Consider the following 27,550-nt stretch of genomic DNA (forward strand, 5'->3'; position numbering starts at 1 on the left):
ACAACAGTCAACATCCAATGGTCACTTGGATACCATAACAGTGGACGTACATATAGAGAACGGTTAATTTCCTCCTTTCGGAGATAATTAAGTTACTAATAGCAGCAGCAGGCATTAGGCTTCAGTGCTTACCATAGCTGTCACAACCCTGCTGATATAAACAGGATCATGCCTTTTAGAACAGTCCTCATCCTGATTTTGCATGCAGTTCAGGCTGTTGTCCAACATTTCCAGGCAAATATCCACAATACCATCTTCAAACTGAAAGCAAGAATCAAGAATAAAATGTATAGCATCCATCTATTTTAAACTGTAAAGTTTGACTTGTTTTCCACAGTCTGGAGCAGACAGACACACACCCAGTTTAAACTTAGATTCCAATGCATGAAATCTTGGCCTAGAAATTCACGTGCACGGCGCCCGTTTTTGGGGTTTTTCTTTCACGAGCCTTTGTGCCAGTTATCTTTATTTTTTTTATTGTCCCAAGCTCCCTATATTGGCATCGGAGGTTTTGCCAATAGAGACACTCAAGCTGACCTGTTTGGAGGAAGAGGAGGATCTGCAGAGGGATGCCAGGTGGCTCAGGTAGCCTGAGAGGTGCTTAATGCCCCCTTGAGAAGTACCACACCTCGCTTTGGTAGACATTGTGCTTGTCGGTACTTCTCTTCCCAAAAGAGACTGTTGAGATTTGAATGTCTCATTAACCATTATGCTGCAAAGTTCTTTACAAGCACCTTAATCACAGTATGTTCCCTACATTGCAACAGTGACTATATTTTATTGGCTGTGAAGCACTTTTGGACATCCTGAGGTTGTGAAAGGTGCTATATAAAGTTCTTTCTTTCATCATTCTTTACATGGTACTGCATGAAAGAAGGCATACCAGGGTGATCAGGAGCCAGCGTTGCCTGTTTGGTTGCAAGATGCCACTAAACTACTTCTTCAGTCCCTGACAAACCTACCTGGGAATAACCATAGGAGCCTGCCTTCTTAGGGTCTGGGTCAGCAAATGGGCAGAGGCCGAGCTGTTCCATCTGCTGCAAGGACATCTGTGGCTAGCATGCAGCATGGAGCTTGCACATGCCCAAAAATGGTAACAGTCAGTTCTAGCCTGAAACTTGGTTGTGCCCCCTTGCAGGCATGCTGCGGCGCTGACCCACAAGGGTCATGGAGGGGGCGGGGGGGTGGTGCTGTAGAGTAGCACTGAGGACAACCCTTCTTACAAGCATCGTGTGGCACAGCTTTGACTTCAGCTGCCAGAGAGGAAGTCGGACGCTGGGCTGCTCCATCACTTGTCTGCATCCTGCAATGGCTGATAATGGGTTGGGTTGCCTTTTAATGGCCTCCCTGAAGCCTTCTGAATTGTTGTGCCCCTCAGTATGCTCCTCTTCAATTTTTACCCATCCCTTTAAAATTGACTTGCACAAAATTTTCTTCTCTGGCCAGTAGTATCATCTCCAGACCCATTTGAGTTTGCACCTGCAATTATGAATAATTATGCAAATTAGCTCAGACTGGGAAAATCAAGCACCTCTTGCATTTGAGACACAGAGCAAAGCAAATTAGAACCAACTTGTACCTGAAGATGAATATCAGACCCATGGCCTTTTTTGTACAGCATGTACAAATTGTTGTCCAAGGCGAATATTTCTTAGGAACATAGGAACAGGAGTAGACCATTCAGCCCTCGAACCTGTTCCGCCTTTCAATTAGATCATGACTGATCTGTACCTCAACCCCATATCCCTTAATAACCCTACCTAACAAAAATCTGTCTATCTCAGTTCTTAGCAACTTAGCTGCATATCCTTTATGATTCAAAGATGCTAAAGTTAAAGTCCACTATGCAGGACACCAAGAGCAAAAAGAGTAGGAGAGAAGACTTGGTAAAACAACAAGTAAAGGTTAGGTGCACATGGTTCATGAGGTACCATCAGTACATATGGCATAGAATAAGCAGAGTACTGTGGTCTGAACATATGATGAGGGTAATAAAAATGTAACAGTCCACAACAAAAGCAGAATTGATAAATTGTTTCATTTTGTGCATGTGTCTATGCATCCACTCCTTGTGCTTCCCAGTGATTTTTTTCTAAATTCAAAAAATTCTTCAGTACCTGCCCAAAATTCCAAGCAATGGGTGAAATGAATTTCTTCGAACCCTGATAGAGCAAGCCCTGATCATTCAGTACATATTCCTTGCATTGATTCTCAATGTGTAGGAAGACAGCATCAGCTGAAATAAAAAAAATAACAACGAGGTTAGTCAGCCTACAAACAGTTACTATAATTTATGTCTGTAGACCACAAATGTGAGGCAGACAGAAAGTTCAGTCACCTTTGTGAGTCCTGAACAGATAATTGTACTGTATCAGTCGATCCAATTCAATATGTCTCAGATACCCATTACAAATAGTACATGTGAATCAATTTTGTTAGGGATGTCTTGGGGAAACTGGTTTGGAGGATTTACTGTGCATAATATTGCCAAGCAGCTGACAACATTAAAACAACAGCTGTCAACATTACTAAAATAGCTTGGCTTAATAATGGTGCCTACTGATGTTAGTCAAGCACCCTCACAATGATGGGCCCAGGGACTCTTCCTAGCTTGGGGAATTATGTGATGCATTGGGTTGGCACACTGCCCTTTCTCTCAATGACTTTGATTTGAATGCAGCAGAGACTGGTGGGATGAAAATCTCTTCTCACTGTTGGCTGCAAGGATGCTAAGTGAAATAATCTGAAGCAAGCTCGAGCCAAATCCTAGTGGGCACCGTCCTTAACAAAAACTGCTCATAATTCCGCACAAAACTGAGAATCTCAAATTGTAGAGATCTGAAGGATGCCTGGTGTAGGGAAATGAAGAGAAAAAAAATCACAAGTATAATAGGGAGCCCTCTTCTGAGTTTGCATTTGAGGTATGTTATTGTGGCAGAGTAGGCAGCATTTAACTCTGCCTCTGGGCACGATGCTGTTGATCCTAGATGTACTTCATATTAACACAGGATACTTCAAGAAGGAAGAAAAATGTTCTATTCCCCATGCTGCCATTATTTACCTCAATGAACACCATAAATAAACTCTCAAAAATATGAGGAATCAAATATAGACAAAAAAATGTAAAGATTAAATCATCTAATTGTTCAAAACTGTTTAACCATGAAACTCCATCTACGTAATTAGACATATGAATTAATAGTCTTTTCTGATTTGTCCTCAGGATATAGGCAACACTGGCAAGACCACATTTATTGCACATCCTTCACTGCCCTGTCTTATGGACAGTTATACTATTACACACCTCTGGTTTCATGATAGAAACATTTAGACAGTATTGTACCTGAGCACCATGGATTGAAGAGCAGGATGAATTCTCCAAGGTAAAACGATGTGGGTTGTCCCTGTGTTGTGCACATTAGTTTTAAGATGTGGCGCCCAATCTTGGCATTGGCAGGTGAACATATGGACAGGGATAGTTCATTCCCACCATTGCTTACAATGGCGGCATTCCATTTACTTTCATCCAGTGAATTTGACAGCGGAAACTGGACTTTAGTTCCAGATGTTTCTGATGGTGCCAAACCTGGATGAAGAAAGACAGAGTTTTATTGAATTCAGAAAATGAATTAGACTGTTAGCACAAATTATATTACTGAGATCTCATCACATAGATATTCAAAAGGTTTAGAATAGCTAGGGAAAAGGACAAAGACCACTCTAAAGTAAAAATACTCAATTGGAGCAGTACCAATATCAATGGGATGGGAACAGATCTGGCCCGGGTAAATTGGAATCAAAGATTGGCAGGCAAAACTGTAATTGAACAGTGAGCGGCCTTTAAGGAGGAAATGGTTTGGGTACAGTCTAGACACAATCCCACGAGGCAGAAAGGGAGGGCAATTAAAGCCAGAGCTCCCTGGATGACAAAAGAGATAGTGAGTAAGATGAAATGGAAAAAAGGGGCGTATGACAGATGTCAGGTGGATAACACAATTGAGTACCAGGCAGAATATAGAAAGTTCAGAGGGGGAATGAAAAAGGAAATAAGAGGGGCAAAGACAGAGTATGAGAATAGATTGGTGGCAACATAAAAGGGAATCCAAAAGTCTTCTACAGGCATGTAAACAGTAAACGGGTAGTAAGAGGAGGGGTGGGGCCGATTAGGGACCATAAAGGAGATCTACTCATGAGGCAGAGGGCATGGCCGAGGTACTAAATGAGTACTTTGCATCTGTCTTTACCAAGGAAGAAGATGCTGCCAGAGTCTCAGTAAAGGAAGATATAATTGAGATACTGGATGGGCTAAAAATTGATAAAGAGGATGTACTAGAAAGGCTAGCTGTACTTAAAGTAGATAAGTCACCCGGTCAGGATGGAATGCATCCTAGGTGGCTGAGGGAAGTAAGGGTGGAAATTGCGGGGGTACTGTCCATAATCTTCCAAACATCCGTAGATACGGGGGTGGTGCCAGAGGACTGGAGAATTGCAAATGTTACACCCTTGTTCAAAAAAGGGTGTAAGGATAAATCCAGCAACTACAGGCCAGTCAGTTTAACCTCAGTGGTGGGGAAACTTCTAGAAACAATAATCCGGGACAGAATTAACAGTCACTTGGACAAGTGTGGATTGATTAGGGAAAGCCTGTGGATTTATTAAAGACAAATCGTGTTTAACTAACCTGATAGAGATTTTTAATGAGGTAATAAAGAGGGTAGATGAGGGCAATGCAGTTGATGCGGCCAATGTGGACTTTCAAAAGGCGTTTGATAAAGTGCCTCATGGTAGGCTTATTATCAAGATTGCAGCCCATGGAATAAAGAGGGCAGTAGCAATATGGATACAGAATTGGCTAAGTGACAGGAAACAGAGAGTAGTGGTGAACGGTTGTTTTTCGGACTGGAGGGAGGTGTGCAGTGGTGTTCCCCAGGGGTCAGTGCTGGGGCCACTGCTTCTCTTGATATATATTAATGACTTGGACTTGGGTGTACAGGGCACAATTTCAAAATTTGCAAATGGCACAAAATTTGGAAGGGTAGTAAACAGTGAGGAGGATAGTGATAGACTTCAAGAGGATATAGACAGGCTGGTGAAATGGGTGGACACGTGGCAGATGAAATTTAACGCAGAAAAATGCTAAGCGATACATTTCGGTAGGAAGAACGAGGAGAGGCAATATAAACTAGCGGGCACAACTCTAAAAAGGGTACAGGAACAGAGAGAACTGGGGGTATATGAGCACAAATTGTTGAAGGTGGCAGGGCAGGTTGATAAAGCGGTTAAAAAAGCATATGGGATCCTGGGCTTTATAAATAGAGGCATAGTGCTCAATTTTCAAATGGAGCCAGGAAGGGCACGGGGGGGGGGGGGGTCAATTTGAGGTTGGGAAACCCATTAGTACGGGTTTCCTGGACGTCCTTACGACTTTGATGTAAGGACATCTTTTATTGTTTTTTGTCGGTTTCCCGTCCGACTGACCGGCTGATTGACAGGCCGGTCTCAGTCGGACGGGAGACCAGCCAGAGGGAGGACGTCTTTGTTTGCACGGATGAGGGGGGGGAGCGGGGCAAGGAGCATAGGTGGGCATGAGGCATGGGTGGGCAAGGGGCATAGGTGGGCAAGGAGCCCGGGTGGGCATAAGTGGGCATGGGGTCGCGAGTCATGGGGGATGGTATCAGGGGTCAGTCACGGGCGCGGCAGGATTTGCGGTCATCACGGGGGTCCAACATCGTTGAAGGGGAGGGTGGGGTCAGAGGATCGGGGTCGGGGTTGGAGGATCGGGGTCGGAGGATCAGGGTCGGGGTCGGGTCGGAGGATCAGAGTCGCGGTCGGAGGATTGGGGTTGGGGGTCGGAGGATCAGAGTCAGGGGATCGGGGTCGGATGATCGAGCTCGGGGTCACAGGGTCGGGGATCTACAATCGGGCGGGGGGGGGGGGGGTGGGTCAGTGCAGGTAGGCTTGTTGGGCCTGGGGGAAGCACTCCCGCTCCTCCAGGCCCACAAGCTGTGCCTTTCTAGGTACTTACCTGCAGTCTCGGGCCTTCTCGCCTCCTTTCACGAGGAGTAAAACAGAAGACCCAGGAATCCCGGCCCTCCGGGGTTGAAATGGGGATAGTGTTAAAAATGGAGGCCTGAAGCCTTCTTGAAAGGTTTTAAGGCCTGAACCAACCTCCTGGGAGTGGGTTGGCCGCCCGCCCCTCGTTCCGCCCCGTGAAAACCGGAAATGGGCAGGTTGGAGGCGGGTTAAACCCGCCCGTTTTTACTTTGAAAATCGAACCCATAGAGTTCAAAAGCAAGGAAGTTATGATGAACCTTTATAAAACATTGGTTCGCCCACAACTGGAGTATTGTGTCCAGTTCTGGGCACCGCACTTTAGGAAAGATATGAAGGCCTTAGAGAGGGTGCAGAAGAGATTTACTAGAATGATTCCAGGGATGAGGGACTTTAGTTACGTCGATAGACTGGAGAAGCTGGGGTTGTTCTCCTTGGAACAGAGATGGTTGTGAGGAGATTTGATAGAGGTATTCGAAATCATGAAGGGTCTAGACAGAGTAGATAGAGAGAAACTGTTCCCATTGGTGGAAGGGTCAAGAGCCAGAGGACATAGATTTAATGTGATTGGCAAAAGAACCAAAGGGTGACATGAGGAATAACTTTTTTTTACACAGCGAGTGGTTAGGATCTGGAATGTGCTGCCCGAGGGAGTGGTGGAGGCAGATTCAATCATGGCCTTCAAAAGGAAACTGGATAAGTACTTGAAAAGAAAAAAAATTGCAGGGTTACGGGGATAGGACAGGGGAGCGGGACTAGCTGGATTGCTCTTGCATAGAGCCGGCACGGACTCAATGGGCCGAATGGCCTCCTTTCGTGCTGTAACCTTTCTATGATTCTATGAAAAGGAATGTGACCTAACTGACAACACCTTGAGGTCACTCAAGAGTGGCAATTCCATGTAAGATAGCTGGAGTAAGCCAGTCTCGGCTACCATGTCATAAACTGGATAGCCAGGAGATGAAGGATGGAATACTGGAGCCTAGTCTTCAGTTACTGCACATCTTTATTAACAGAGCTCCACATTACCACTACCACACCCTAGATCAACTCTCTTATAAATGGATACAAGAACGTCCTCAATTGATACACACCACCTGAATACAATTAACACTCATTGATATAAATCACATGGATACAATTAACACTAACTCTTTCACCAGCAAATAAATGTCCGCTTTAAATACAGTTCACTTCTGTCTTGTAAGTAAATGATCATTGCCCAGCGACTGCATATAAATGTTCCTTTTTATTCCTTTCCAACATTATACTTATTTTTTCACTTTTCCTTTGGATTTTCCCCCTATGTCTTAATCATTCCCCAAGCAAGAGAGCAGGCAGGTTATTACCTCCCAGGCATCTGCTCTTCAGCAACCACTGAGAGGTCCATGCTGGAGAACTGCCACGGCCTAATTCACTTACCAACACCCCTCCCTCCGTGTGAGAAAACACTACACTTCTAATAGACTTCTCTTCCAACAACTTGGCCACGCCCAACTGTTGATTGTGTGAAAAGTCAAGACCATGTAACTATTAAATGTCACTTGTTTTGCCAGCATCAACTCTCCACCCCAAATTCTTTAAGCTTTCTCTTGTTTTGTCCCTGCCTGCAGCAGCCACTGACCATCATGCGATCAATGAAGGTAGAATGACCAATGGATCATGGGCTAACTATAGTTCCTGCCACCCTGTGTGACTATTTTAAATGTTGGTTTCTTTTCCCCCACCTCTCTCACCGCATAAGGATGAGTGGCCCAGTCAAGTACTTATAAAAGGTGACAGCCTTGGCGTGTGGTAGCACTCCCATCTTCGAATCAGAAGGTCGTAGGTTCAAGCCCCGATCCAGAGACGTAAGTTCATGGGGTCAAGTTTCCGTTTGTTTCTGCTAGTTATATCAGCGCAATCCGATAGCGCAAAAGATCAGGGAATTTTAAACGTAAGTGAGTTACGCCTAAATCCACTAACATTCCTGTTTTACGTGATCTTTTACGCTGGTTCAAGATTCAATTCACCCCGATCAGGCACTACCACAGACCACGCCCCCAGGTCGGAATTGCGAGATTCCGCTGATTCGGGAAGGCTCTTCAAATTGTGTTCATTTTCTTCGGCGCACAGGCATGTTTTAAAAGATTTTTCATATCAAAAAGTATTTAATTCACTGAGAAACTGATTAGTGTACAATAAAACCAGTAAATGGTTTGGTATAGTTTTTTAATTGATTTTCAGTGATTTAAAATCAGGTTATTTACAGGTGGAGGACTAGACACCCTTAATGAAAATGCTTATTTTTTGCTGATAAACCTATTTTCAGCCATATTAATAAAACTGCACCAGGTTACCACTCTTTAATTCATCAAGGAATACTTTTCAATAAAAAGAAATGATTCTGTTCTATTACACTGCCCGATTGCACTGGTTCATGGAAGATTTTACGTTTGTGATTATGCAAATGAATGTTAGCGGAAACTTGAAACCGAACTTAACCAGCGCATTTTCAAGTGCATTTTGGGCTCAATTTCCTGATTGCGCCCAAAGCGGAAATTCTACCCCCGAATCTAGGCTGACACTTCAGTGCAGTATTGAGGGAGTGCTGCACTGTCAGAGGTGTTGTCTTTCGGATTTAGAATTGAGGCTCTCTCTGCTCTCTCAGAAGGATGTAAAAGATCACAAGATAGATAAGGATGAGCGAAAGGTCAGTTATTGTCAGCTGTGATGACACCACCAGCAAAGAAAAAAACTGACCAAAAGTGGACAATGGGAAATTCAATATATAGAACATAAATGACTATATTTCTGTAGTCCATACAGAACAACATACTTTAGGGAATGTTCCAAAGCAGTAAGAGGTCTCAGGATTTAATTTACATTGGTAAACTATCAACGCGCTTGTAATGCATGGCAGAAGGTGTAATAGATTAACATATATATAACATTTATATAGCACCTTTAACATCGTAAAACATCTCATGGCCCTTCACAGGCGCGTAATCAGCTGCTCCTTTTGCTTAATAATGTACATATATATATTATATATATATATATATATATATATGTTATCAGACATTTAAAAAATGTTGAGAAGCATATTGGCTTTTAGAACTTAAGTTAAAAAAAATACTTTTCCTCTGACACCAAGCAGCTCTGAGACTGCACTGCCCACAATATCAAGGCCATAGATGGTGCCTTGTTCAACTCGATGACCAGGCCCTTGCCCCACCAAAAAGTGAGGTAGTGGTTCTAGCCACTAGGATTGACCAGTGTGTTTACAAGGCAGACTTAATCATTGAAAGCACAAAGGGAAAAGCCTGATCTTGCAAGCTGATTCAATCATCCTCTGCTCAATGTCAAGCCTCCGGGATGAGACCACTGAGGGCCTACAGAATGTACTAACAAATCTGCTGAAGGAGCTCAGCCAAATGGGTTTTCAGGCCTGCTCCTGGATCATTAAAGACACTGTCCAAAGCTGTGTCAGATTAGTAACCATTTTCTAAATATAGTGGATTAAGAAAGACCAAGGATGCAATATGACTCTGGACTTTGTCTTTTAAACACTAACACCCAAGGAGATCAGCATATGATTTTAGGTGGACACTCCACTGTTGGAGTTGCCATCCTTCAGATAAGACATTAAACGATAGCCCCATCCGCCTGCTCTGGTGGTTCAGGAGAATGTTAAAGATCCCATGGCACTGTTTGAATTAAAGCAGGAAGTTTTCCCAGTGACCTGGTAAAATATCCTGCCTATCAACACCAGCAATAGTAGATTAACTGGTCATTCATGTCGTTGCTGTTTATGGGAATTTCTATGGACAAAATAGCTGCTCCTTTTGCATAGTACAAAGCAATCCATTGCATGTGCGACAGTTAGAGATATTTTTCAGTGACCAGACATGGTTTCTTTAAATGCAATTTTTTTGTTCCTTCTCTTCCCTGACTTCTTCAAATTACCAAGAGTCTGAACTGAACACTGACACATTTTAACCTAATCCCAATAGTATTTACGAAAGTTTCCAGTTATTCAGGCTGTCATCTTAAGCATATAAATGAACAGGATGGGGCAAGCTGCCTGTACCAAGCTGAAACAAACTCATCCTACATATGAATGACAGGATTCTAGTCCCAGAACCACCTATCACCCTGGGAGGCAGAAAACCTTCACCTTATGTTCACAGCCCAATAACCTCTTAAATAACTTTTAAAAAATAAACTCAATTCCTGCTCGTTTTCGTTGTTGCTGTCTTGATGCTCTTTTGTCACATCAAATTAATGTAAGATCTCTGTCAGCTGAATGACAAATCATACAATAGTGTAACAACAGCAAACTGTTTACATAGCAGGATGCTTGCAGCTTATTTCAATTCCAGCCACTGACTCAAAACATTGACCACTGTTTATATCGTTCAAACACGTCTGTGCTTCAGTATACAAGGCAGGCAGTTCAAGTTGAACAGAGTATTTATAGAAAAAGAAATCAATTCCAAACTACTTTCTTCGCTTTTTATTTCCAGTTCATTTCCAAAGAAAATATTTTTTTCTTTCGAGCCTCTGAAAGAGTTCACTTGTGCGATGCCCTTTCTGGTGTGGGGTCTCCAGGTTCTGGTGTGGGGTCTCCAGGTTCTGGTGTGGGGTCTGCAGGTTCTGGTGTGGGGTCTGCAGGTTCTGGTGTGGGGTCTCCAGGTTCTGGTGTGGGGTCTCCAGGTTCTGGTGTGGGGTCTCCAGGTTCTGGTGTGGGGTCTCCAAGGAGGGAGAGAGAAAATAAGGAACTACAGGCCAGTTAGCCTGATGTCAGTTGTCGGGAAAATGCTGGAATCCATTAATAAGGAAGTGGTAACAGGGCACTTAGAAAATCATAATATGATTAGGAAGAGTCAACATGATTTAATGAAAAGGAAATCATGTTTGACAAATTTATCAGAGTTTTTTGAGGATGTAACTAGCAGGGTAGATAAAGGGGAACCTGTGGATGTAGTATATTTGGATTTTCAAACATTAACTGGGATACAAAGAGTGCAAAAGGTATAGAGGGCACAGAATTCTTAAATTGCATTCAGGAGAACTTTTTTAGCCAGTACGTAGCAAGCCCAACAAGAGGGACAGCAGTTCTGGATTTGGTTTTAGGGAATGAAGCTGGGCAGGTGGAAGGAGTATCAGTGGGAGAGCATTTTGATTGTAGTGATCATAATTCAGTTAGATTTAGCATAGTTATGGAAAAGGACAAAGATAGAACAGGCGTAAAAGTTCTAAATTGGGGTAAGGCCAATTTTACTAAGCTGAGAAGTGATTTTGCAAAAGTGGACTGGAAACAAGTACTTGAAGGTAAATCAGTGTCCGGGCAGTGGGAGGCATTCAAGGGGGAGATTCAAGGGGTTTAGAGTAAACTTATTCCCACAAAGAAAAAGGGTGGAACTGCCAAATCTAGAGCCCCCTGAATGAGAAGGAGCATACAGGGTAAGGTAAGGCAAAAGACGGAAGCTTATGTCAGACACTGAGAGCTCAATATTGCGGAAAGCCGAGAGGAGTATAGAAAGTGCAGGGGTGAAATTAAAAAGGAAATTAGGAAAGCAAAGAGAGGACTTGAAAAAATACTGACAAGTAAAATTAAGGAAAACCCAAAATGTTTTATAAATACATAAAGAGCAAGAAGATAACTAAGGAAAGAGTAGGGCCTATTAGAGACCAAAAAAGTAACCTATGTGTGGAGGCGGAAGATGTGGGTATGGTTCTTAATGAATACTTTGCATCTGTAGTCACAAAAGAGGGGGACGATGCAGAGATTGCAGTTAAGGAGGAGGAGTGTGAAATATTGGATGGGATAAACAGAGTGAGAGAGGAAGTATTAAGGGGTTTAGCATCTTTGAAAGTAGATAAATCATCAGGCCCGGATGAAATGTATCACAGGCTATTAAAAGAAGCAAGGGAGGAAATAGCGGAGGCCCTGACCATCATTTTCCGATCCTCCCCGGCTATAGGCGTGATGCCGGAGGATTGGAGGACCGCTAACGTTGTACCATTGTTTGAAAAGGGAGAAATGGATAGACCTAGTAATTACAGGCCAGTCAGTCTAACCTTGGGCGTGGGCAAATTATTGGAATCAATTCTGAGAAACAGTATAAACCGTCATTTAGAAAGGCACGGATTAATCAAGGGCAGTCAACGTGGATTTGTTTGAATTTTTTGAGGAGGTAACAAGGAGGGTTGATAAGGGTAACGCATTTGATGTAGTCTACATGGATTTTAGCAAGGCTTTTGACAAGGTCCCACATGGCAGACTGGTCAAAAAAGTAAATGCCCATAGGATCCAAGGATAAGTGGCAAGTTGGATCCAAAATTGGCTCAGTGGCAGGAAGCAAAGGGTAATGGTCGACGAGTGTTTTTACGACTAGATATGGGGATCGGGCAGGAAAGTGGAGTTGAGGTCAAAGATCAGCCATGATCTTATTGAACGGCAGAGCAGCCTTGAGGGGCCTTATGGCCTACTCCTTCTCCTACTTCTTATGTTTTTATGTTCTTATGTTCTGGTGCGGGTTCTCCGCGTCCTGGTGCGGGTTCTCCGCGTCCTGGTGCGGGTTCTCCGCGTCCTGGTGCGGGTTCTCCGCGTCCTGCTGCGGGTTCTCCGCGTCCTGCTGCGGGTTCTCCGTGTTCTTGTGTGGAATTGAGGATGAAGATCAGCCATGTTCTGGTTGAATGGCGGAGCAGGCTCAAGGGGCTATATGGCCTATTCCTGCTCCTATTTCTTATGTTCTTATGAATCGAGGTGGATAAAAGCAATCATATTTCACCTTCACGGATCAAGTGTAGCAGAGTGCTAAACCATGGCAAAATTAAATTTAATGTTGGTCCAAGTTTCAAATCTGTTTGTTCAAAGTGTCCTCTTGATATATTAGTCACCCTGGTGCAGCACAGCTCAAACACAATGTGCAGACATCAAAGGTCAATGTTTTCAGTGAGACTTTTGCCAATTTAATGATGTCAAGGTCAAATATAGACATCAAGGCTAGGAAAATGGGAACAGTAAACAAAGAGCGACCCGAACAGACTTGGCAAATTTATGATTAGAAGTGAATAATCGAGATAGACATCAATGAAGCAACAGTGTGATAAAACAATTGTGGAAACTGGTAAGGATTTAACAAAACCAGGGGATGGGGAAGTGGATACGTATGCAGAGTAAAGCTCTTTTTTTCTTTGCTTCAACGATATAGCTTAACATCAGCCTCAGAAGATCCCCCATCCAATCACATTTTAGTTTAATTTTTTCCAATTTCCACAGCAGTCACCCTTACAATCTCTAGAAATAAGATTGAGAATGTTAAATCAATTTAACCCCATTTATTGACAGTTTATACACCACAGACATGGGTTCAAACTGTTTCAAAATTATTTCACGTAGAACCCTTGAAATCAGCAAAAAGGAGATTTCTTTCCCCCCCATCAGTCTGGACTGCATCTGAACCCAGGTTTCTGAAATGAAAGAACTGTTCTAGGAACACAGAAACATAGGAACATTGGAACTTCAGCCTCTCGAGCCTTTTCCACCATTCAATTAGATCACGGCTGATCTGTATCTCTACTCCATTTACCCGCCTTTGATCCATATCCCTTGGTACCCTTACCTAAAATAAATCTGTCAATCTCAATCTTGAAAATTCAAATTGACCCAGCATCCACAGCATTTTGGGGGAGAGAGTTCTAGATTTCCACTATTCTTTGAGTGAATAGGCGTTTACTGATTTCACTTCTGAATGGCTGAAGAGATGTTGGATTTGTGGTTTATTTCTGTGCACAAATATGTCTGAATAAGATATCCATTTAGTAAACTAGACAGTTGAACTTCCAAACTCTGAGTCAGCTTCAACTTTTCACAGTCCCAATGTGAAACCAAGATCAATTTAGGCCACCCTTGTATTTCATGACAGCCTGAGCTTCTGAATTCAAAGTCGCTTATTTCAAATTATCTAATAAATATTTTATGCAGTCAATTCCCAATTTGCTCCCTATCTCTGTAACCTCCTCCAGCCCTACAACCCACTGAGATCTCTGTGCTCCTGCAATTCTGGCCCATTGCACATCCCCGATTTTCATTGCTCCACCATTGGCGACCATGCTTTCAGCTGCCTAGACCCTAAGCTCTGGAGTCCCCTCCCTAAACCTCTCCACCTCTCTCTCTTCCTTTAAGACACTCCTTAAAACCTACCCTCTTTGACCAAGCTTTTGGTCTCCTGTCCTATGTGGCTCGGTGTCAAATATTGTTTGCTAACGCTCCTGTGAAGCGGCTTGGGACATTTTACTACATTAAAGGCGCTATATAAATGCAACTAGTTGTTATTGTTGTTATTTATTTTTGACTAATCGAAATTATTGGATGATTCAAATTTTTTTTAGAAAAACGACTTTGAATTATCAGGAGTATTCTTTTGCAAAATGGTGTTGGACTAGTGTGCCTCGCCACAGTTACCCTCTCGAGCAGGAGTACCCTCTGGAGTAGAGCTAGTGGTGAATTGGAAGAGAGAGAAGTGGTTATCTTTGGTCATCTGTGGTAACACTATCGGCTCCTGACACGCAGCCGATGGCACCATCAAAGATACGAGTCTTTCTGGCTGCCGGATTTTGTGAATCTGGCGAGTTTACCTTTGGTGTTGCCACGAATGGTGTAAAACCCATGTGTGTTGAGTAGTGACACCGGTACGATATAAGAGCGGATTTCGAGGTGTGTGGTGCAGTTAGTCAGTGCCTTATCCATGTGCTGAGAAACAGAAGAACGAAATATACTGTTATTAGTGTATGAATGTGCAAAACCTTTAGTATGACAGTGCCCTGTCCGCTATTTTAATGGCGGTGTTAACCCATTTAAAATAATGGGCATTAGAATCATTGGGCGGAACTTAGGTGGGGCGCAAAGAAGGGCGATATTGGATCAGCCGTCTATTATATACCTAGTCCAACTTTTCTTTCTATTTCCATCCAATATATTGTCTGTTTTATGCTGAAACTGAAAGTTCCAGCGACTGAATGGACACCCGAGCATTTCAGTATGAACATAAGAAATAGGAGCAGGAGTAGGCCACATAGCCCCTCAAGCCTGCTCTGCTATTCAATCAGATCTTCGACCTCAAATCTACTTTCTTGCCCGATCCCCATAACCCTTGATTCCCCTAGAGTCCAAATATCTGTCTACCTCAGCCTTGAATATATTCAATGACTCAGCATCCACAGCCCTCTGGGGTGGAGAATTCCAAAGATTCGCAGCCCACTGAGTGAAGAAATTCCTCCTCATCTCAGTCTTAAATGGCCGACCCCTTATCCTGCGACTATGCTCCTTAGTTCTAGACACTCCAGCCATGGGAAACAACCTCTCAGCATCTACCCCGTCAAGCCCCCTCAGAATCTTATATGTTTCAATTAGATCACCTCTCATTCTTCTAAACTCGAGAGTATAGGCCCATTCTACTCAACCTCACCTCATAGGACAACCCTCTCATCCCAGGAATTAATCTCGTGAACCTTTGTTGCTCCACCTCTAAGGCAAGTATATCCTTCCTTAGATAAGGCGACCAAAACTGTACACAGTACTCCAGGTGAGGTCTCACTAAAGCCCTGTACAATTGTAGTAAGATGTCCTTACTTTTGTACTCCAACCCCCTTGCAATAAAGGCCAACATTCCATTTGCTTTCCTAATTGCCTGCTGTACTTGCATGCTAACTTTTTGTGTTTCTTGTACGAGGACACCCAAGTCTCTCTGATCACCAACATTTAATAGTTTCTCACCATTTAAAAAGTATTCTGTTTTTCTATTCTTCCTACCAAAGTCAATAACCTCACATTTCCCCACATTATATTCCATCCACCACCTTCTTGCCCACTCATTTAACCTGTCTTTGTGTCCTCCTCACAGCTTACTTTCCCACCTAGCTATGTATCGTCAGCAAACTTGGATACATTACACTCGGTCCCTTCACCTAAGTCATTAATGTAGATTATAAATAGCTGAGGCCCAAGCACCGATCCTTGCGGCACCCCACTAGTTACAGCTTGCCAACCTGAAAATGACCCGTTTATCCCTACTTTCTGTTTACTGTCCATTAACCAATCCTCTATCCTCCCCTAACCCCATGAGCCCTTATCTTGTTTAACAACTTTTTATGTGGCACCTTATCGAATGCCTTTTGAAAATCCAAATATATGACATTCACTGGTTCCCCTTTATCTACCCTGCTAGTTACATCCTCAAAAAACTCTAATATATTTGTCAAACAGATTTCACTTTCATAAAACCATGTTGACTCCATCTAATCATTATGATTTTCTAAGTGCCCTGTTACCACTTCCTTAATAATGGATTCCAGCATTTTCCCGACGACTGATGTCAGGCTAACTGGCCTGTAGTTCCCTGTTTTCTCTCTTCTTCCTTTCTTGAATAACGGGGTCACATTTGCTACCTTCCAATCTGCTGGGACCATTGCAGAATCTAGGGAATTTTGGAAGATCAAAACCAATGCATCGACTATCTCTCCAGCCACCTCTTTTAGAACCCTCGGATGTAAGCCATCTGTTCCAGGGGATTTATTAGCTTTTAGTCCCATTAGTTTCTGAAGTATTTTTTCTCTCCTGATATTAATTACTTTAAGTTCCTCACTCTCATTAGACCCTCGGTTCCCCACTATTTCTGGTATGCTTTTTGTGTCTTCTACTGTACTGAACTAGTACAAGCAAATGTTAGCGACATTTATTTAAATATAATGGGCTTGTTTTTAAGGCAGCCCACAACTAACTTGAAGATTAAAACCATATATTTAGTTAACGAGGTCATTTCGCCACAGGGACTCCTGCTAAGAATCTGTTGAATGTTTTCTGTTTATGAAATATGTTCCATTTACACCACTGGATGAGATGTTTCAGTTTAATGCCTCCACTGAACCACTGCTAGAATTTCTCTTTAAGCTGTCAAAACAGGGAGAATTTAACTTTTTGTAAGCTGCTAGAAATGTACCTTGCTTATTTTAATATTGTTTATGATAAAGAGAAATCAGGGGATTAAAATGAATTCTTCAATATTTGTTCACCAATTTGAGATAGTTTTGCTTGAGATTACCATATATATCACTCCAAAATTGTTAACTGAAAACAGCAAAACGTTTAAGATTCATTTCAACTCAATGTAAAAGATTTTACAAATCAAGTGTGTGTTTCAGAAATTGAGTACTTCCTGACGAATTATAAGGACAGAGACATTCGATTCCATATTGTGCTCAATGTTCTATTGGGTGATTTAATCTGATTAATATTTTAAGACGATGACTTCATCACATGAACTAGAGGAGACAACTGGGCCCTGTGGCATCAATTAACGCACAATTGAAATTAAAAGATGTAGTTTCTAGGAATATTGCAGTCCCCAGGTTAATGAAGGAACGCAGCGATGTTAATTCAGCCATCTTGTGTTGTCCAGTTCCCATCACACTTCTTTTTAAAAACAATTTTCAAAAAAAAAATCACAAAATTAGAGAGAATTTTTAATACTTTAACTTTTAAAAGCACAGGGGGAAGCTCCCTCTTTTGGGGTGCAAGTAAAAAGACGATTATTACAAATGCAGTAAATTGGAAATAAATACTGAAAATATTGGAAATGCACATAAACCAGTCAGCATCTGCACCCAGTTAAGACACATTAACATTGAGTGTAGATTCTGTCAGCGCTGGTATCTGTAAAATAAAAGAGGAAAGAGAGGGATATGACCAACATTTTCTGTTTTATTTTATTTCATATTTCCTGCATTTTTTGTGTACATTTGGTAGGAAGAATGGGAGTTAAATTGGATTCGGCCATAAACCGGGCGCAGGAGCCGTGTTCCGGGATTAACCCACGCCCGGTGCTTCCTGCGCAGGCAGGACGAGACATTCATCCCGAGACATTCATCCGCCCTCAGTATTTATCTGCAAGCAGCGTTGCAAATCAGCGTTGACACGAGGGTCCGAGGACATTTGCACTTTTCACCAGCAGGGGGAGCCCCAATCTCTTAAAGGCAGGATGTCAATCTGACAGCCTGCCAAAGTCTCTTAAAGGTAGCTGGTCCTCTTATTTGCTAAAAATAACAGTCTGCTGTCTGCACAGAATCTGAAATGCGATCAGACATCGCACACGTAAAACATAGATGCAGGTCTCGTCCCGTCCCTATGTTTACAAACTGTTGAGTTATATTAAAACATTGAATAAAGGTGGCGCACTACTAAATCCCACACCCTCCAATCTGCACGCCAGACCTCACCAATCTGCCGATCTGAGTTGGTACCAGGCCTACGAGAGTACGTATACCAAGGTTCTCTGCTGATGCACTACAGGCCTTGGTGCAAGAGGTGGACAGAAGGAGGGAAAACCTATAACCGCAGGGGAGGGGGTGTGTGTGGAAGAGGCCCTCCAGACATATGCCCAAAAGGCAGTGGGAGGCAGCGGGGGATAAAGTCGATGCCAGGTGCAAAGCACCACAAGAACAGATGCAGTGCAGGAAGAAGTTCAATGCTTTGACACGATTGGTCAAGGTGAGTGAGGTCAACTGTCAAGTGGTGTCTCCTACCAACTACACCACGCACAACTTCCCCCATTACCCACATACCAACAGCTCTCTCCATCAATACGCAACTCTTCCAATCAGATGCTTTCTCTCACCCTTACACACATTACCACTGTTGCAAGCCGCCCACCCACAACTCACAGGCCACAGACACTGGCAGCTATTCAACCATGACAACCACATCACCCAGATACATGTCCCGCTTTCTTGCAGGAGAAGGTGGTACATATAGAAGGCAGCAAGTGGCAATGGCATTTAGCACTTCGAGCCTGTTCCTCCATTCAATAAGATCATGGTTGATCTGTGACCTAACTCCATATACCCGCCTTGGGCCCATATCCCTTAATACCCTTGGTTCACAGAAATCCATCAATCACAGATTTAAAATTCACAATTGAGCTAGCATCAACTGCCGTCTGCAGAAGAGCGTTCCAAACTTCTCCCACCCTTTGCGTGTAGAAGCATTTCCTAACTTCACTCCTGCACGTCCTGACTCTAAATGTTAGGCTATGTCCCCTCGTCCTAGTATTCAAGTATAGGAGACCTCCAAAAACAGTTACAAATGCATCAGCAGAAGAAATAATCCAGCAACTAACCAGTAAATCCTTCATGGTCCCTTTAAATAGCACTGTTGCAGGTTTCTCCAGGCACTCTAAGACATGTTTAGATGGTCACGGTTAAGACTGTGCGTTGAGTGGAGCGATAAGTCCCAAAATAGTGTCTATCACTTGAAATCAGCATTGCACATTGATCAAACACATATTCTCTCTACTTTACATGCTGCTGGCGTTCGTTATTTGTGCATGCGCTAAGCCCTTTACCAAGATGGCATCCGGCACACATCACGCTAGAAGCGTGTGTGCGCATCCAAGACGCCATCTTGGATGTTCGGGAGGTCGCGTAGCGCTGAAACAACAGGCGTTAGACGGCCCAATTTCTAGCCCCTTGAGTATAAACTAAATAGTACAATTTTAAAGAGAGTGCAGGAACAGAGAGACCTCGAGGTGTATGTACACAAATCTTTGAAGGTGGCAGGACAAGTTGAGAAGGCTGTTAAAAAAGTATATGGGGTCGTTGGCATTATTAATAGAGGCATGTAGAGTACAAAAGCAAGGAAGTTATGCTAAATCCTTATAAAACATTTGATTAGGCCTCAGCTGGAGTATTGTGTTCAACTCTGGGTAGCACGCTTTAGGAAGGATGTCAAGGCTTTAAAGAAGATGTAGAAGAGATTTACTAGAATGGTACCAGGGATGAAAGAAGCTGGGGTTATTCTCCTTAAAGCAGAGAAGGTTAGAGGAGATTTAATAGAGGTATTCAAAATCATGAACTATTTTGCTAGAGTAAATAAGGAAAGACTCTTTCCAGTGGCGGAAGAGTCGGTAACCAGAGGATACAGATTTAGGGAGATTGGCAAAAGAACCAGAGGCGAAATGAGGTAACATTTTTTTTATGCAGAGAGTTGTTATGATCTGAATGCACTGCCTGAAAGGGTGGTGGAAACAGATTTAATAATAACTTTCAAAAGAGAATTGGATAAATACTTGAAGGGAAAGAAGTTACAGGGCTATGGGGAAAGAACAGGGAAGTGGGACTAATTGGATAGCTCTTTCAAAGAGCTGGCACAGGCACGATGGGCTGAATGGCCTCCTTCTGTGCTGAATGGAATCCTTCTGTGCTGTACCCTACTATGATACTATGATTTGTGCTATAAATTCACCCTGCCCTTTTTTTTAAGCTATTTTTACACCATTTTGTTCTTTTAGTTATTTTTCACTGTTTCATTGAGGTGATCATTGCATATCATCCACTGGCTTTCAGTTTTTCAAAAAAAAACTATTTACTACTCATTTAACTCATTAACTCCTCTCATGACAGGAGTCAGCATTCCTGATACATTCAGACTTTCACAACTCAGTGGCCCTGTTCAGATATTTACTCAAGGTTCGTTATCAAAACCGATTCGGGCCGCAGAAAGGTTTCATAATGTGGGAAAAAGCAAACTAAACATGATTGTAAAACAGAGCCTGGAATTTGTGATGGGGAATAGGGAATAACCGGGGATTGTAAAGAAGTCGCACTTTAACGAGATGCAAATTGCTGCTTGAACTGACCAAAATAGCCGACACATTTAATACGACTTAAGCGGCGCCTTTGTAATTAATGCCTATGGTTAGCGCTATTTGCCCGATATAGGCTGCTGTCCGGGATAAGCAGGGACGATATAAGTGGTGGGGACTGTACTCGACTTTTACCTGTTATTCTCTCCCTCTTTGTTTTGTTCAGCCCTATCAAGGGATTCTCATCCCTTTCAGTTTCTAGTTCTGCTGAAGGGTTTACATTCACAATGTTAACCTGTCCTGTCCCTTCTGTTTGCACGTGCTCGCGGATCTGCTGTATATTTGCCACATTTTCCTAAGAATACAACCTTTTACTATTCAATCTATTTTAACATTGAGTACATAGATCGCAGCAGTTCCTTGAATATTAGACAAATCCCATCTTGCTTTCAAGAACCTCACCAATTCTGCTTTTCAGCCAGTACCAAGGCGGGTTTAGCATTAAAGAAAACAAATGGAAACTTGCATTTATTGCACTTTTCACATCCTCAGGAGGTCCCAAAGCACTTTACAACCAATTAATTATTTTTGAAGTGCAGCCATTGTTGTTTTGTCAAGTGACTCTGTTGCTGTGTTGGATCTGTTCTATTTTTAGACTCTGCTGGGCCTGCTCCACCTTTAGAGCACTATCCTTACAAAACCATATGTTAACACATAATTAGTTAGTTTATGGGGTGAAAAAAAGACTAATTGCAAATCAATTTAAACTGTAGGAATTTCTAGAACAAAATCCATTAATAATAAAGAATTTCAATTATATAACTTCCTTTCTGTATTTAGTACAATCGGTCAGAGATTATAATTATTGTGCAAATTAATCAGTTGGACTGAATACTGGTGTGGCAATAAAACATGTTTTTCAAAGAGTCACAACATATAATGTTTATTTCACTGACTGAAAGTCTTAAAAGCATGCTGCGCGCTATTAAGACTAAGAGCACGAATGCATCCATCTGAAACTCCTCTACCTGCTGTTAATTAAAATAGCCAAAGAAGGAATGCATTTAAACATCTGTTACTAATGTCACAGTGTGATTTCAGTTGATTAATCTTGTGACTTCTAGATCAGTTCTATTACAGTTTGTATTGACACAAAGCGGTCTTGACTTCCCATCGTCAGAATTGAATTCAGGCAAGCTAGGTGGCCACCCGTATGTTTAGCTTCATCTCGACTGCAGTCAGCGCAAAGCAAAGCTTAAGAAGTTCTAATGGGGACCACCTGGAAACTTTTCAAACTTCATTTTAAACCTTTCTAATGGTGGAAGACATCTGTCTGCTCTTTGTTTGTGCCAACTGTATCCTTTTTACCCCCTTTAGTAATTGTGGTAAAAACGAAATCAAACTAATTGTGCAGAACATTATTTTTGCAGCACCAAGAGTGAAAAGAGTAGGTGAGTAGACAAGCAAAGTTAAGAAGGATTATATAGAATCAGCAGCACAGAAAAGGGTCATTCTTTAAATTGCCTGTAGAATTCAACATGAAACATTAACTTTTGACTTGTACATTTTTCAGGGTTTGTGTTTCAGACTTTATAATGGAAAATGATTGCACATCGATGGCATTAAAATTACAATCCAAAAAAAAAGAGATGGGTCGATCGGCCCAACTAGTCTATGCCAATCTTTATACAACCGCTTCATGTGGCAGTGAGCTGGTTAGCAGCTATATTTTCCTTTTCTTTTTGTTAATTTTAGACAAAACAAAAGTAGATGTGAATAAAAGGGGACATATTGTAAGTAGAAAGTGCTAACAGACTATTTGTGTGTAGCACTGTTCTGCAGATTAGCGAACATTGGTTTGGGGTTAGACTTAATTAATTGCAAATCATGAAAAACATAGACAGATGTGGGCAATGCGGTTGGTGTGGTGTATATGGACTTCCAAAAGGCGTTTGATAAAGTGCCACATAAAAGGCTTGTCAGCAAAGTTGAAGCCCATGGAATAAAAGGGGCAGTGGCAGCGTGGATACAAAATTGGCTAAGTGACAGGCAACGGAGAGTAGTGGTGAACGGTTGTTTATCGGACTGGAGGGAGGTGTACAGTAGTGTTCCCCACAGGTCGGTACTAGGACCACTACTTTTTTTGATATATATTAATGACTTGGACTTGGGTGTACAGGGCACAATTTCCAAATTTGCAGATGACACAAAACTTGGAAGTGTAGTGAACAGTGAGGAGGATAGTGATAAACTTCAAGAGGATACAGACAGGCTGGTGGAATGGGCGGACACGTGACAAATGAAATTTAACACAGAGATGTACGAAGTGATACATTTTGGTAGGAAGAACGAGGAGAGGAATTATAAACTAGAGGGCACAATTCTAAAGGGGGTGCCCAAATCATTGAAGGTTGTAGGGCAGGTTGAGCAAGCTGTTAATAAGGCATACGGGATCCTAGGCTTTACAAACAGAGACAATAGAGTACAAAAGCAAGGAAGTTATGTTGAACCTTTATAAAACAACGGTTCGGCCACAACTGGAGTATTGTGTCCAATTCTGGGCACCGCACTTTAAGAAGGGTGTGAAGGCCTTAGAGAGGGTGCAGAAAAGATTTACTAGAATGGTTCCAGGGATGAAGGACTTCAGTTACGTGGATAGACTGGAGAAGCTGGGGTTGTTCTCCATAGAGCAGAAAAGGTTGAGAGGAGATTTGATAGAGGTATTCAAAATCATGAAGGGTCTAGACAGAGTAGATAGAGAGAAACTGTTCCCATTGGTGGAAGGATCAAGAACCAGAGGACATAGATTCAAGGTGATTGGCAAAAGAACCAAAGATGACACAAGGAATAACTTTTTGCCACAGCGAGTGGTTATGATCTGGAATGCACTGCCCGAGGGGGTGTTGGAGACAGACTCAATCATGGCTTTCAAAAGGGGATTGGACAAGTACATGAAGGGAAAAAATTTAAAGGGCTACTGGGAAAGGGCGGGGGAGTGGGACTAGCTGGATTGCTCTTGCAGAGAGCCAGCACAGGCTCGATGGGCCAAATGGCCTCCTTCTGTGCTGTAACCATTCTATGATTCGATTCCATGATTTTAACCTGTGCAGAATTATGCAGCAATGGAGTATTTTACACTAGGTTAGACCTGGAATGAATCAAGACAATCTTTTTTTTATTCGTTCATGGGATGTGGGCGTCGCGGGCGAGGCCAGCATTTATTGCCCATCCCTAATTGCCCTTGAGAAGGTGGTGGTGAGCCGCTGCGGTCCGTGTGGTGAAGGTTCTCCCACAGTGCTGTTAGGAAGGGAGTTCCAGGATTTTGACCCATGACGATGAAGGAACGGCGATATATTTCCAAGTCGGGATGGTGTGTGACTTGGAGGGGAACGTGCAGGTGGTGTTGTTCCGATATGCCTTCTGGCCTTGTCCTTCTAGGTGGTAGGGGTCGCGGGTTTGGGAGGTGCTGTCGAAGAAGCCTTGGCGAGTTTCTGCAGTGCATCCTGTGGATGGTACACACTGCAGCCACAGTGCGCCGGTGGTGAAGGGAGTGAATGTTTAGGGTGGTGGATGGGGTGCCAATCAAGCAGGCTGCTTTGTCCTGGATGGTGTTGAGCTTCTTCAGTGTTGTTGGAGCTGCACTCATCCAGGTAAGTGGAGAGTATTCCATCACACTCCTGACTTGTGCCTTATAGATGGTGGAAAGGCTTTGGGGAATCAGGAGGTGAGTCACTCGCCACAGAATACCCAGCCTCTGACCTGCTCTTGTAGGTACTTTCAACGTCAGCAGGAGCAGAAAACGGGCGACATTGAAAGCTACGCCATCGTATACCCATGACATCATTACTTCAATGGGATGGAAAATCTGGCACGGTGTATCATGGGCGGACAATGCAATATCGCCCATTTTACGCCCCCCACAGACCCTCTATTAAACCAGCACTTGTTGGCCTTGTGACCCACTTTGTCACGTTTTAAAACTCTAAATCTCTGTCTCATCCTTCTTCATTCTGCTCAGCTGCATTGACACAGATTCACAGTGCATCGGCTAAACAGCCAGCTCAACACCTGCATCCCCCCACCTTGGACAGCATGAGATGCCCAGTTTCCCACCTGTGCAGCAGCTTATTGGTGCTTGCGAGGGCCACAAAATGATTAGTGCATTTTTCTAACTGCTTGAAAGTCTCACCCTCGTGTTCATATAACCATTCTGTCAAATCAACTGGAACCACTTCCAGAAGCCAATCCCCTAGCAATAATTGACATGGACCCTCATGGTCAGTTCCACTTTCTCCCCCTAAACTCAATCTCTAGATATCCACCAGCTCCCTTACTGATTCTGTGTAAGTTTCATAATGTATTTTCCGCAACTTCTAACATCTCTGCCTGTACACTTCAGGTGTTAAATCATAAGTCAGTGAGTCAAAACATCCTGAAAGAGTTAAATTGCAACACCACAGACAGAAATAAAGTTGAAACCTAATTAACCATATGGGTGGTGGCTGTGCAGGAGTTCAGTGTCCCTGGTGCTCTGAAAGGTTTAAGGGATTATGATTTCCTGAAGTAGTCTAAGGCTATAGCTACAGGTCTGTGGGTTATACTCTGTGCAGTGTCCAAGTCCAAGTACCACAGCTTCGGAACATCCACTGGGGGAAGGAGGTATGTGCACAATTTCTTTAGACATGAGTTATGCCTCCCTCCCTCCCCAGCTCTATAGATATGCTTGCTCCTTTGGTCTCTCAACACTCTGCTCCACCCCGAAATTAGATCAGAACCTGTCTCTGAAGTTATATCGTCATGCAAACCACTTTGCAATGATGCAAAGTATATCAGCACTGTAAGGTGACAAGTTTGCAGCGTCTGTCTCTGTGCCTGATTTCCCGATAGATCTGTCTGTAATCTGATTTTGATCATGGTCTAGTGGCTATATATCTCCAATATTCCTGGTGGTCTGTGGAATTTTAATGGATTTTGAATTCTCTAACTATTTGGAGGTGAGCGAGCCTGACCAATCCTGAATTTCAAACTAATCTCAATTCTCAACCATAATAAGCACTCCTTCAAAGTGGAGACAGGAAATGTTCAAAATTTCATCATACCTGATAAGCAAAAACTAATTTTGGAGGGAGATTTTCACCTTGTGCTGTGTTTAGAGTAAATGTAAACCTGTTCTTTAGGGATAAATTTACAATTTAATTGCTCAAGTGGGTTTCCTCAGCTCTCCGAGCAATGAGCCTTGCTTGATGGGAGCACGGGTCAGAGATAGGACTGGAACACCGTAGCCAGATTCTCTGGCCTTGGCTCTTGTCTAATTAGGCTCAGTGCGAGGTTGCTGAATTTATCCTACAGTGCTCAGAAGAACTCTTCACCCACAGTTCCCTCAGAACCTTCCTAAATTACAACTCACACAAAAAGTTAGAAGAACAAAACTGATGGAACTTGTCATCATTAAATGCTCTGAGCAGCTACGGTACAAATACTTAACAAATGCTCACATCAAATTCCCTTCTCTGCTACTTTATTCAATGAATTAACCCATTTAAAGGAATTCAAAGCACATTATGTATCCCTCAATCAACATCACTAAAGCAGATGATCTGGTCATTATCACATTGCTGTTTGTAGGAGCTTGCTGTGCGCAAATTGGCCGCCCTCGTTCTTACATTACAACAGTGACTACACTTCAAAAGTACTTCATTGGCTGTAAAGCACTTTGGGACGTCCTGAGGTCATGAAAGGTGCTATGTAAATGCAATTTATTTCTTCTTCCTTTAATTTCTAGGCTTATAATATATGAACAATCGGCATATAAAACATGGTAAGTTTTGTTTGAAGAGACCCTTGTTCCTTTTACCGCGATACAGTCACTCCCTACCTGTTTCGACAATGAGGGAGATCTTGTCAGCTCCTGGCTGGTAGTCCCTGCCGGTGAAGTGCACGGTGATGGTAAAGCGACTCCCTCTTCTCACAATCAGCCGACTGAAACCGAAATCGTCTGTCTTGTGTGCTGTGTTATTGGCTTTACACTGCAAATCTATACCTGCCACTTTCGGGGCTGTGAAGAACAAGAGACAGTTACAAAACGGGATCCACAACCTTCATCGAATTATTCTTAATTTCTATTTTGCAAATCATAATCAATATTTAATTATTCAATCCCCTTAATTTTAATGCAAAATTAAGTATTTGTTTTTAATCATTCGTTCACAATTTCTAGTAACCTAAGTCACGTCAGTGTGCACTAAATTGGGGCCAGTAACTTTTCAGAATATTAAACTTTAAAGACTTTTATCGTTATTTTACCGGTCGCCTTAACTTTTTGTGCGACTAAATTAAGAAAAAGCCCTAATGTTCTTTCTATGCATTATTTCATCCATTTTTGCCCCGAAAACAACTTCATTCATTCATTCATTCACTCCGGCAGGTTTGTTCAATGATTCTGAAGTTCTCTCACTCTGTGCCATGTTCTCGTTGTAAGAATATTTTCTGCTGTTCTCTCACACCCTCTGCTGCTTCTCTACACTTTCACTGTCCAGTTTGCAAACTTTTATAGTCAACCCAACACGTCAGACTAAAACTTCCCGTAAATTGGGAGAATAACGGACCTAACAGAAGAGTCCGTTCAGTGTGACATCTGACATATGCAAATTAAAGTGTCCCCTGAGGCAATGAACATTTCTATTTTAAGAAAACACAGAAGAGCTCTCTCTGCTGGTACACTGCTCAATAAAAAGGGTGAAAAACCCTGCAAATACTGGGAATCCTTGGATGCTTAATCGAGCATTCTGCATTGGGTGGAAAGGGATTTTAGTCATTATTGATCCAATGGAATGTGATATTGTAAACTGTATTTTAAAAAAAGTTTTCATTAG

General features: G+C 42.5%; 1 protein-coding gene across 1 annotated transcript in view; it reads right to left on the bottom strand.

The window, feature by feature from the left end:
• Nucleotides 1-27,230, bottom strand: part of LOC137335313 (protein-glutamine gamma-glutamyltransferase 2-like) — a 61,140-nt gene extending 33,910 nt beyond the window's left edge. Inside the window, exons 1-5 of the mRNA XM_068000630.1 lie at nt 27,133-27,230; nt 26,554-26,733; nt 3,344-3,586; nt 2,118-2,236; nt 133-261 (exon numbers count right to left, since the gene is read on the bottom strand). Coding sequence (XP_067856731.1) covers nt 133-261; nt 2,118-2,236; nt 3,344-3,586; nt 26,554-26,733; nt 27,133-27,142 — 681 coding nt within the window. The 5' untranslated portion in view covers nt 27,143-27,230. The remainder of the gene's footprint in view (nt 1-132; nt 262-2,117; nt 2,237-3,343; nt 3,587-26,553; nt 26,734-27,132) is intronic.
• Nucleotides 27,231-27,550: the final 320 nt, after the last annotated feature.

This window comes from Heptranchias perlo, chromosome 19, assembly GCF_035084215.1.
Source record: "Heptranchias perlo isolate sHepPer1 chromosome 19, sHepPer1.hap1, whole genome shotgun sequence".
In the NCBI taxonomy this organism is placed as follows: domain Eukaryota; kingdom Metazoa; phylum Chordata; class Chondrichthyes; order Hexanchiformes; family Hexanchidae; genus Heptranchias; species Heptranchias perlo.